The sequence below is a fragment of the Mobula birostris genome, chromosome 3 (assembly GCF_030028105.1).
Source record: "Mobula birostris isolate sMobBir1 chromosome 3, sMobBir1.hap1, whole genome shotgun sequence".
Taxonomy (NCBI): Eukaryota; Metazoa; Chordata; class Chondrichthyes; order Myliobatiformes; family Myliobatidae; genus Mobula; species Mobula birostris.
Genome location: NC_092372.1, coordinates 166,549,307 through 166,562,001, shown reverse-complemented (window position 1 = coordinate 166,562,001; position 12,695 = coordinate 166,549,307). Strand labels below are relative to the sequence as shown.

The 12,695-nt window shown below is 40.6% G+C and overlaps 1 protein-coding gene across 1 annotated transcript in view; it reads left to right on the top strand.

Annotated features, from left to right (window-relative positions):
* Window positions 1–12,695, top strand: part of LOC140195398 (E3 ubiquitin-protein ligase HECW1-like) — a 409,392-nt gene that overhangs the window by 373,989 nt on the left and 22,708 nt on the right. Inside the window, exons 24-26 of the mRNA XM_072253630.1 lie at window positions 6,283–6,412; window positions 9,251–9,397; window positions 11,755–11,869. Coding sequence (XP_072109731.1) covers window positions 6,283–6,412; window positions 9,251–9,397; window positions 11,755–11,869 — 392 coding nt within the window. The remainder of the gene's footprint in view (window positions 1–6,282; window positions 6,413–9,250; window positions 9,398–11,754; window positions 11,870–12,695) is intronic.

Genomic DNA, 12,695 nt, shown 5'->3' with positions numbered 1-12,695 from the left:
TGTTGATTTGGGCAACTGCAGTATGATTTCCGATTTAGCAAAGGTATATAGCCGTTAGTCAGTAAAATTATAGTGTCCTTTTCATCATCTCAGATGAAGTGTCTTGAATTGATGAATCATCCTTAGCATATTGAAATCAACAGCACCAGTTGAAGATATGTGTACGAACTGACAACACACTGTTTATAGTGCAAACAACAGGAATTCTGCAGATGCTGGAAATTCAAGCAACACACATCAAAGTTGCTGGTGAACGCAGCAGGCCAGGCAGCATCTGTAGGAAGAGGTACAGTCGACGTTTCAGGCCGAGACCCTTCGTCAGGACTAACTGAAGGAAGAGTGAGTAAGGGATTTGAAAGTTGGAGGGGGAGGGGGAGATCCAAAATGATAGGAGAAGACAGGAGGGGGAGGGATAGAGCCAAGAGCTGGACAGGTGATAGGCAAAAGGGGATACGAGAGGATCATGGGACAGGAGGTCCGGGAAGAAAGACAAGGAGGGGGGGACCCAGAGGATGGGCAAGAGGTATAATCCCACCACTAAGCACATCTTTCCCTCCCCCCTCTCTCTGCATTCCACAGGGATCGCTCCCTACGCAACTCCCTTGTCCATTCGTCCCCCTCATCCCTCCCCACTGATCTCCCTCCTGGCACTTATCCGTGTAAGTGGAACAAGTGCTACACATGCCCTTACACTTCCTCCCTTACCACCATTCAGGGCCCCAAACAGTCCTTCCAGGTGAGGCAACACTTCACCTGTGAGTCGACTGGGGGATATACTGCGTCTGGTGCTCCCGATGTGGCCTTTTATATATTGGCGAGACCCGACGCAGACTGGGAGACCACTTTGCTGAACATCTACGCTCTGTCCGCCAGAGAAAGCAGGATCTCCCAGTGGCCACACATTTTAATTCCACATCCCATTCCCATTCTGACATGTCTATCCACGGCCTCCTCTACTGTAAAGATGAAGCCACACTCGGGTTGGAGGAACAACACCTTATATTCCGTCTGGGTAGCCTCCAACCTGATGGCATGAACATCGACTTCTCTAACTTCCGCTAAGGCCCCACCTCCCCCTCGTACCCCATCTGTTACTTATTTTTATGCGCACATTCTTTCTCTCACTCTCCTTTTTCTCCCTCTGTCCCCCTGAATATACCTCTTGCCCATCCTCTGGGTCCCCCCCCCCCTTGTCTTTCTTCCCGGACCTCCTGTCCCATGATCCTCTCGTATCCCCTTTTGCCTATCACCTGTCCAGCTCTTGGCTCTATCCCTCCCCCTCCTGTCTTCTCCTATCATTTTGGATCTCCCCCTCCCCCTCCAACTTTCAAATCCCTTACTCACTCTTCCTTCAGTTAGTCCTGACGAAGGGTCTTGGCCTGAAACGTCGACTGCACCTCTTCCTACAGATGCTGCCTGGCCTGCTGCGTTCACCAGCAACTTTGATGTGTGCACTGTTTATAGTGGAAGTGTTCCTCATTTGTATTTCTCAGCACCATAAAACCTTCTGTGGTGAAATTAGTGCAAGCTACTTAATCTAACTATGTAGGCATTTTAATACCAGGTTTTTCTATCAGAATAAAGAACCATTCTGCAAATATCTACCAATTCAGAAAAACCAAAGGTCTGTTGGATGTCAGGTAGTGCTATGAAGCAAACTGGGTGGAGTCAAATTGATTCTTTCGTCAGTCTATTCAGGAGCCATGGCAACAGCTCTTGCCACAAAGGACTCAGGTGAGTGCACTGAGACCACTTTTCTCCCAAAACCATTCGTTTTTCCAATCGTTGAGATGATCCTTGCTCCAGTAGCCAAGTAAGCCTTTGGAAGATATGTGAGATAAATATGTAAGCAGAATAAAGTGATGCAAGAACAATGAAATACAAAGAAATTAGTTTTGTTCTGTTGATGATTCTTTTTACATCTGTTATCTGGGACAATTTTGCTGTAATACCGCAAAAATATGCAGAAAGTCAGATTATAGCAAAAATGAGAGAACCCCAGAGAGTGTCTAGAAAAGATAGAGTTTTATTCCCCAGTATCTCATTCTTTGCCCTCACACCTGCCATTCTGTCATTGTTTTCAATAAGACCAAGGAGTTGATTGTAGACTTCAGGAAAGGGAATCCAAAGGTCCAAGAGCCAATAATCATCAGAGGATCAGAGGTGGAGAGGGTCAGTAACTTTAAATTACTGGGGACCTGTATCTCAGAGGTCCTGTCCTGGACCCGTCATATAAATATTATTGCAAAGAAAGCGTGACAGTGCCTCTACTTTTTCAAGAATCTGCGGAGGTTCGGCATGTCATTGAAAACCTTCACAAGCTTCTATAGATGTGTGGTGGAAAGTGTGCTGACTGGCTGCATTATGGCCTGGTAGGGGAACACCGATGCCTTTGAGTGGGAAGTCCAACAAAAGTTAGTGGATTCAGCCCAGTACGTCACAGGTAAAACCCTCCCAACCATCTATATGAAACGTTGTTATAGAAAAGCAACATCCATCATCAAAGATCCTTACCACCCAGGCAATGTGCTTTTCTCACTGCTGCCATCAGGTAGAAGGTACAAGTGCCTCAGGACTCACACCACCAGGTTCAAGACCAGTTACTACTCCTCAACCATCAGGCTCTTGAACTGAAGGGGATAGCTACACTCATTTAAGGGCTCTGTTGTATTATTGTTTCAAGCTTGTTATTTATTACTATTTATTTATATCCACATTTGCACAGTTTGTTTACAGTTTACAGTTACTATTCTATAGATTTGCTTAGATGCCTGCAGAAAAAGAATCTCAGGGCTGTGTGTGACGACATGTATGTACTCTGATAATAAATTTTACTTTGAACTTTGAGTCGGGAGCTGGAGGCATAGGGGGATCTTCTATTCAGTTACAAGTTGATAGCTGAGTCTTTTAGAAATGCTTCAGGCTCCTCAAAAGATTCATGTGAAGTGACACCAGTGGAAATAAACTAGATGTGCCTGGAATATTGGATCCACCCATGGTGGAGTGTCTGTGGATCATTCCATCCTTAAGAAGATCAGGCTGGTGCTGTTGAGGTTCTGCTGTGTTCCTCTGGCTCATCCTGCCCTTAGACAATGCACTTATCCACAGTGTGACATGGAATGTGGATTGGGGATTGATGGATTAATAAACTGCCCTGCCGCATTCCCTCCATTGGATCAAATCTATTGGATTTTCAGGCTCATAATGTTTACTTCTTCCATCTATTCACATCTCGTGCAAATATTGCAAGAGTGTAAATATGCCAATATAAAGGTTAGTTTTAAAGTACAATGAAGCAATTAGTTTACCTGCTCTATTTTTAGCATATTGTATTTATTCATTTCATAATTAGCTCAAAGTTCAAACAAAGTTTATTATCAAAGTACACTGATGTCACCATATTCATGCCCAAGATTGATTTTCTTGCAGGCATATGCAATAAATCCAATAACCATAATAGAATCATGAAAGACCACACCAGCTGAGCATACAATCTGCAAAAGACAACAAGCTGTGAAAATACAGAAAGAAAGAAAGAAAGAAGGAAAGAAACAAGCAAGCTAGTAATAAATATTGAGAACATAAGATGAAGAGTCCTTGAAATGAGTCCATTGGTTGAAGGAACATTTTAGTGATGGGGCAAGTGAGGTTCAGTGAAGCTTTCCCCTTTGGTTCAAGAGTCTGAAGGTTGAGGGGTAATAACTGTTACTGAACCAGGTGGTAAGAGTCCTGAGGCTCCTGTATCTTCTTCCTGATGGCAACAACGAGAAGAGAGTGGGTGTCCCTAATGATGGATGCTGCTTCCTGTGACAGCATTTCATGTAGATGTGCTCAATGGTGGGGAGGGCTTTACTCTTGATGAATTGGGCCATAACTACTACTCATTGTAGAATTTTTCCATTCAAGTGCATTGGTGTTTCCTTACCAGGCTGTGATGCAGCCAGTCAATATACTCTCCACTTCACACCTATAAAAGCTTGTCAAAGTGTTAGATGTCATGCCGAAACTTCACAAACTCCTAAGGATGTAGAGGCCCTGCCATGCTTTCTTCGTACTTGCACGTACAGTATATGCTGGGCCCAGGGCAGGTCCACTGAAATAATAATAGCAAGGAATTTAAAATTGCTGACCTGCCCCACCTCTGATCCCCTGATGAGGACTGGCTCATGGACTTCTGGTTTCCTTCTCCTGAAGTCCTTGGTCTCACTGACATTGAGTAAGAGGTTGTTGTTGTGGCACCGCTCAGCCAGATTTTCAATCTCCCTCTTATATGCTAATTCATCACCACCTTTGATTTGGCCTGACAGTGGTGTCATCAACAAACTTCAAGATAGCACTGGCACTGCACTTGGAATAAGTGCATATGTGTATAGCATAAGTGAAAAGCAAGTAGAGCAAGGTACAAAGCACAGAGCCTTCAGGTGCACCTTCACTGATGGAGATCGTGGAGGAGGTGTTGTTGCCAATCCGGACTGACTGGGGTCTGCAAGTGAGGAAATCGAGGATCCAATTGCACAAGGAGGTTTTGAGGCCAAGGTCTTGAAGCTTATTGATTAGTTTTGAGGGCACCATAGTATTGAATGTTGAGCTGTAATCGATAAAGAGCATCCTGATGTATGCATCGTTGCTGTCCAGATGTTCCAGGGTTATGTGAAGAGCTGACTTCACTCACCATGCAATAAACATCAGTTATTGCATCAAGCCTTGACTAATTACTACATTCATTTATTAACGTAATAGGGTACTAAATAATCTGCAAAAGCACTTTTAAAATATTATCCAAACTATCTACTCTACCACATAGATATAACATAAAAGATTTAAACATAGCCTCCTCTTATTCGCTAAAGAGTTAATGCAGGCTACACCGTTTCTTAGAAAAGTTAAATCATTAGAGAGTCTATTCCTGATTTTTTTTTTATGGATTCTGAAGATTTCAGAAAATATATCTTGAGATATTTTGCTATTATTGCACTTTGTTGAGGTACCTTTGGACATGAATTAATAATTTAAATTTCAAAATGTGGTCAAGGTACTTCCACATAATATTACAAAGGTTAATATCTATTTAATAAATAACACAGTAATTAATTCAGCATTAACACATAAAATATGTCTACATATCTTCATTATTGATAAACATATTTGCTTAAATTATTTACATTTTTTGAATTTGCTTTCAACAACTGGAAATAGGGTTCATGATATTTGTAAATAAAATTTAAGACTTAATAAACTGTGGCTATAAAGATCAAGAAATAAGCACTTCACATGGAAATTCTTCCAGAGTACTTTCAGTCACATATTCTTGATAAAGCGTTTATCAAAGTTATCAGCTGCAGTAATTGATACAACCAACAGAGCTCTTAGTCACAGAGATTTTATCTGCCGAGGGAGTTTTCCATCAACATCTTAGCAGTGGTGTACATTCCACCTTAGGTCAATGTCAGACAGGCAGTGACGGAGCTGAGTGTTGCAATCAGCAGTGATGAAACACCACACCCAGATAGTTTCCCTATTATTGCAGGGGATTTGAACCAGGCCAACTTGAAGAAGTCTCTGAACAATGACCAGCAACATATCACCTTTGTAGCCAGAGGAGCCAACACCATATCACCATCAAGAATACTTTCCATGCAATCCCTCACCCACACTTTAGAAAGTCCAATCACCTGGCTGTACTTTTGGCAGAGACTACAGACTGCAACACCAATGGTGAGGACCAAAAAGGTAGTAGGCAGCCGTTGATCCCAGGGGATTATGGCTTTGCACCTCTGGTGGTCTGTGTCCTCTCCAGGGTGCAAGCCTGGGAGGGAAGATTTGAAGAACCGACTGTTGCCTGTGCAGCAGGTTCCTCCTTTCCATGTCACTGATACGGTCCAAGGGAAGGTCAAGTGCCAATACAGCTTGGCACCAGTGTCGTCGCAGAGGTTGCCAGAGTGAAGTTGTAAACAACATCAAACTGTCTCAGGGACCCCGGCTCTGGATTTCTTCCTTGGGGTTTACTCCTGAAGCCTTTCCCATGGGTTGGTATGGCTACAAGGCAGCGGAGGTTTAAAATCAGCCCTCCAAGGCTGACGAGCCCCACCTGCCCGAACCCAACCAAAAAGGTATAGTCAAGGGAAGCTTACAGGACTGTTCTGAATTGGTGGACTGGGCAATATTCAGCAATTCCCTTTTATTCTTAACACCAATTTACAGTTGATAAAACATATGATAAACTTGTCTGAGGATGCATACAGTATTGCAAATTTATATTAAACGTTTGTTATTCTCTTTCAGACCATGTGACTTAAGTGACCTGGAATACCTGGATGAAGAGTTCCATCAAAGTCTACAATGGATGAAGGATAATGACATTACAGATATCCTTGACCTCACCTTTACAGTTAATGAGGAGGTGTTTGGACAGGTTTGTGCATTTTCTCCTGCAGCAATAGCAAGACCGGGTAAACACAGAGGCTGATATTTGAAAGCCAAAGTGATGAAGTTAATTTATTAAAGAGTTTCCTTGATGAATTTGCCAGTGTCAAGCCCACCAGCAAAATGTTCATTGACTCCCTGAAAACCACTGTTTAACACACAAGTTGCCTTTCATCTTCTGACATCTCTGGGATTTTGCTCCAAATTTATTATCAGACATTCTTGAACAAGCTTCCAAACTGCTTCCTGCTAAATATTTGGCCGATTTAAGGCAAGAAGGATGGAACACAGCCCAGAAACAAACGCTACATTCCCACTTCCTGGCACACCCTCTCATTTCCCACTCCATGGTATTGAAGGAATTCCTTTTGATGCAAGGAAATGTTGTGCAACTGAAGAACTCAACATTTCCTCTGATTGAATGATTTCAATACTGATCTGAAAGGACAATTGTTGGATCCATGTTGCTCAGTTAAAATTTCATGAGTAATTCCTCCCTCAATTGCATGCAGTCTGGGTTAAATCAAACACACATAAGGTATAGGAATGGAATTAGCACATTCAGCCCAATGACTTTGCTCCACTATTCAATCATGGATTATTTATCTTACAACTCCATTCTTCCCATAATACTTAACCTCTATCTGATCAAGAATCTTTCAATTTGTGCCGTAAATATACCCCACAATTTGGCCTCCACAGCCCTCTCTGGCAACGTATTCCACAGATTCACCATCCTTGGGCTGAAGAAATAACTCCTCATCTCACATTTAAAGGGACATCCTTTTATTCTGAGACTGTGCACTTCGATCTGGGACATCACATAAACAAATGTGACATTTTGAGCAAGACTGAGTTATGCGCACTGTGCCAAAAATCTTCTTGATATATGACCATCATTTATTGACCACTCAGTCTGAATGTACCCTCACATATATTAATAACCCATTTCTTAATATGACTTCTTCAAGCCAAGATTCCTAAAACTGTGAGACTCCTTTCAGATTTGGAGCAGTTTTTCAAACACAACTTGAAAAAAGTTATTAACATCATTGAACCTGTGTTACCAATTCTTGATTTCCTCATACAGATTTCTGGCACTTGTTTAAGGTACAATAAAAACTTATGTGATTGCATCTTCTTAAATGTCTTACTTCAGTCACACTCTGTGATCTGGGCACAAAGCCATTTTCCCTTATTTGTATTCAAACTAATTTTAATCTAATTTTAAAAAGACATTAAATTAATGTGTTTAGGGCAGTCAAAATGCAAAGTTTGTGTAATATAGCTGGAAATAATTTAATTGCCAAAAGTAACCATTTTAGTTAGGGGTCAAGTCCCGAGTAAGGCTATTTTAATCGTCATTCCTCTCCCTGCTTCCCAATCTACTACAAAGCTATCTTACTACCTTTCTCTTCATTTTAAAACAAACAAGCTGTTGAAAGAGCTCAGACGATCTGGAATTGTCCACATGTTGATTCGAAACCCTGCATCAGCACCTGATGTTGATACTGCTCCTGATGCAGAGTTTAAGCCTGAAACATCAACAGTTTCTTTCCTCCCACAGATTCTGCTTGATCCACAAAGTTCTTCCATTTGTGTGTTTCCCCAGTTTCCATCATCTGCAGTCTCTTCTGTCTCGACTGCATTTTAAAGTATGTTTCTCTTTAACTTTCCCCAGTTCCAATAAAGCACCTGTGACCTACAATGTTATATCTAATTCTCTTTCATCAGATGCTACCAAGATGTTTCCAATGCTTTTAGTTTCTGTTTCAGATTTACAAAATCTGGCTATTCTGCTTTTGATTTTTCCTAATTGAAACTGACCATACAAAAATAAACCAAGTTGGTTTTCTTATGTTGGTGTATCCAGTCAGTTTCTAAATGAAGTTCTTAGAATTTCTTTAAAACTTCTTCATCATTTGTGTTACTCTTGATGATGGGTGCCATTTTCAATGATTAATGGTTGAAATTTTAATTTTAATTTTTAAAAGAAGAAATGTACTCGTGGTGTGAATACAGCATCTGAACAGTAATTGTCGATTTCTCGTTTTCATGTTTGTATTGATTTCCAGGAATTTTGAACACGACTGAATGGATATATTTTCAGGCATGATTTCTGGATTGCAACTGGATAAGTAATTCCAGGCTGCAGGATTATAAAGTTTGCAGAGAGAGACCAATACACTTTTTGTAATCAGATCAATGAAATGTGCAGGTGGGAAAGACAGACCAAAAACATTTAGATTTTTAAAAAGTACATATCACAGACTACACAGAGACTGCTTCCATTGTCATGGTTGTGATTTTTCACTCCAGTACATCAATTACTCTCTCTCTCATTTGGAGACTTACCATGGGATGTCAACTAAGCTTCCGCAATATTTAAGGAACCACCAGATTTGGATATTACTGAGGTTGAGGTCAGATCTCAATGCAGAGTGGAAATCCTGCTGAAATAGGAAAACTTAGATTGTAAAATATGCTGTTTGTTTGCTTTCTGCTTAATGGGATAATTCCATTTTGTTGTGCAGCGAAAACATTCATATTCTCTGAAAGTTTTTGTGGAGGTTTTCCTGAAATCCTGGGGCAGATTACTGTAATTCTATGACTATGGGAAATATCTTAAGTTTCTTTATTACTTAAAGAGGAAAAGGAAGGCTGATTATCCAAGGAGCAGGGTACATGAACCTTATTTATTGTCTGTGCAAACCTTTAATAATAAAATATCAATTTTTATTCTTTGAATATAAATTTGAAAGCTTTTCCTTCCCTCAATATTTGCACTTCTGTGTTTAAATAGTGCTTTTACTACTTTTACTCATAGGTCACCGAACGAGAACTAAAGTCAGGAGGAGCCAATATTCAAGTATCAGAGAAAAACAAAAAGGAATATATTGAGCGGATGGTGAAATGGAGAGTGGAAAGGGGTGTTGTTCAGCAGACTGAGGCCTTGGTTCGTGGGTTCTATGAGGTAGATTGAAGCCTTTAGAATATTGAAAATATACATGAGCTCAATCAGTAAAACACAACATTCCCTCCATACAGGCTATTGGACTTACTGAGAGTTTCCTGATTTCAGATTCCTTGGCATTAATACATTTTTCATTTTGCTTTAGTAAATGATTGGAGAAATTCCTTTAAAATTAACTTCCAATTGAGTTTCTACTTCCAACTGGATCCACCATCCAGCCAACAACAGGCCACTCTCTCCCAATACCCTAACCACCAATCGTTACATCCCCTTGTTATTCTCAGAATTTTTGAAAACTTTTGTTCTTTGGCAGGGGAAATCTTATGGACTGACCAAGTTCATAATGTATAACCCCCAACAGTAAGGGTTGACAAACTACTTAATGTAATAGCTGAGACTGATCTTGCCCAGTGAAGACTTTCAGGAGAAGTCACTGGATACAGTTAACATTTAGGAGAGTCAAGTTTTGGAATTTTAGACGTTTAGTTATCCAGGAGCTGGAACAAATGATTTGATGTTGATGGGTCTGAATTTCTGAGTGAGGACATTGTTGTTAAAATAGAATGATTGCTCATCTTGCAATTCCAGATCAGAATTCTAATACTGAGTACTCAATAATCCTGATAGAAGTTATGACAAATGCAGTTTATGACTGATGGATGCTATGAGTCATAAATGAATTTCTGATACAAAGCATGCAGATATACTGTATAAATTCACTGTTTTTCTTTGACATAATGTCATGCAATTGAAATCTAGCATTAGAAAATATGTTCAAATTAATCTGTTTATGAGAACAAAATCAAACATTCCTGGAACTACCCATTACTTTTTCTATTGAATAAATGTTATGGGTATTTGATCCTTTGGACGATCAGTCACAGTTAATACAATGTGATAAGAACCATCTCTTTTGGAAGTTCCCACCTATTTGACTTTCCATCTGCTGGTTATGAGATTAGTTATCTCTGCCAATTGTGTACTGCATTTTCTGCTTAATATATATGTAGTCTTGCGTTGGCAATTCACCAGGTAGGCAATTCATTTTTGGTGCTGCCTTCTACAGCTCAGCATATCACAGAGTCCAACCTCTCCTCCATGGAATCTGTCCACACTTCTGGCTACCTCAATAAAACAGCAAAGACCCAAATGACCTCAGCATTCTCTCTTCTCTTCCCCTCCCCCCACCATCGGGCAGAAAATACCAACGCCTAAAAGCACCTACCATTAGGCTGAAGGACAGCTTCTATCCAGACTACCAGTCACCTAGTATGATAAAAATGGGCTCTTGACCTCACAGTCTATCTTATTATGGCCTTGGACCTTGGTATCTAGCTACATTGGAATTTCTCTGCATATTGTAATTGTTTTTCCCTTGTATTACCTCAATGAACTGATGCGATGAAATGAATTGTATGGATGGCACACAAAACAAAGTTTTTCATTGCACCTCAGTACCTATGACAATACTAAACCAATTTACCGATGTAAAGGTTGGCTCTCCTAGTTTGGTAGTTCCTCTGATGGTGTGTCCTGCCAGTGGGACAGGAAGTACCCAGTGCAGGGAGTTTGTAAGGTATGATTGTATGAGGAAGACTATCTCAGACTGTTTCCTGACTAATCTGTAGGACAGCCATCCCAATTTAGAGACCAATTTACTTGTTCAACTGGAGGATATTTCAAAATTGACTGGGCTAGGAGTGACTCTGATACATTCAAGTTCATTTCCTTGGTTGATGCTGGATGACTTCATTCTTTTCTGTAACGATGTCTTCCCCGGCCATTTCAGAATTAGCCACACCTTTGAGTCTGGAGTCACATTCTGGCCGGATAAGTAAATACCTTCAAGGGACATTAGTGAAGGACGTGGAGCGTTTAGCGATGCCACTGGAAGACCCCCCCCCCCCCACAATTTCCAGATTACTAATTGAAATTAAAATTCACAGCAGCTGTGCCTGGGTTTGAACTCAGCCCTGTGAGCTATCAGTCTACAATAGAGCTGTTCTGTTGCCACCATTCTCATGAAGATGTTTTAAAGCAAAAGTGATAAATATATGAAAAAGGCGTTAATGTATACATACATAGATTAGACTATTCAAAGAAGTGCCATGAGTGATATGCAAGCCGCCTCTGTCTATACTCCCGAATTCTTTGATTCAGTAAATCAAATTCCAAGTATTACATTTATAACACCATTCATCTTATACTTACAAAGCTACATCCAATATGTATTTTTCCAGTTCTATTTTGATTCACAATGTGAGATAATTCTCTACAGATAAACTGTTGTAGTTGTCATATCTGTTGTAAACCTGTTGTTAAACTTCCAACAGATTAACAGTTGACTTGTATTACAGGTGGTAGATTCAAGGCTGGTATCAGTGTTTGATGCCCGAGAGCTGGAACTGGTGATTGCAGGCACAGCAGAGATTGATCTGAATGACTGGCGCAATAACACTGAGTATCGAAGTGGTGAGTGCTTCCCTGTTTCTCAGTCCTTGGGAGACTGCAGATAGCTGAATTACATGCTTGACAATATGTTTGTCTCGTTGCCACCCTGAATTAAAATTAAATCCTCATTACACAACAGTGCAGTTGTGGCCTTCTGCTGTCATGGTATTCTGACCTAGTAGATGATTATCTAAGAAGACTGCACTGGGGATGGCACTCACATATCGTGATACAGCTTGCTATCCAGGGCCCTGGAAGGAGGTTGTTGGCTCTGAGGCCCTGGGATAAACGTTGGTCTGTGCTGGGTTGATGAAGGCTCACGTCATCACTGAGGAATGAGATGTGGGGTTTACTTGTATTTTCTCAGCAGTTTTCAGGACTAGTTAGTTCCCAACAGATCTGGAAAAATTAAATACAATATTCATGGAATATTGAGGGAAGGAAAAGCTTTCAAATTCATATTCAAAGAATAAAAATTAAATACAATATCCACTCAGTTTAAGGTGCATTTTTTACCTGATTACCATACTTAACAAGTTTAGGCAAATGTTCTGAACATTTAACTGTTGTCTAATTGCTTGTCACCACATCTCAGCAACCACTTCCTTCTAACTCTCCACCAAATTTCATGCCCTCCATACAGTTCTCCTGTGTAAATATAACATAGAAACATAGAAACATAGAAAATAGGTGCAGGAGTAGGCCATTCGGCCCTTCGAGCCTGCACCGCCATTTATTATGATCATGGCTGATCATCCAACTCAGAACACCGCCCCAGCCTTCCCTCCATACCCCCTGACCCCCGTACCCACAAGGGCCATATCTAACTCCCTCTTAAATATAGCCA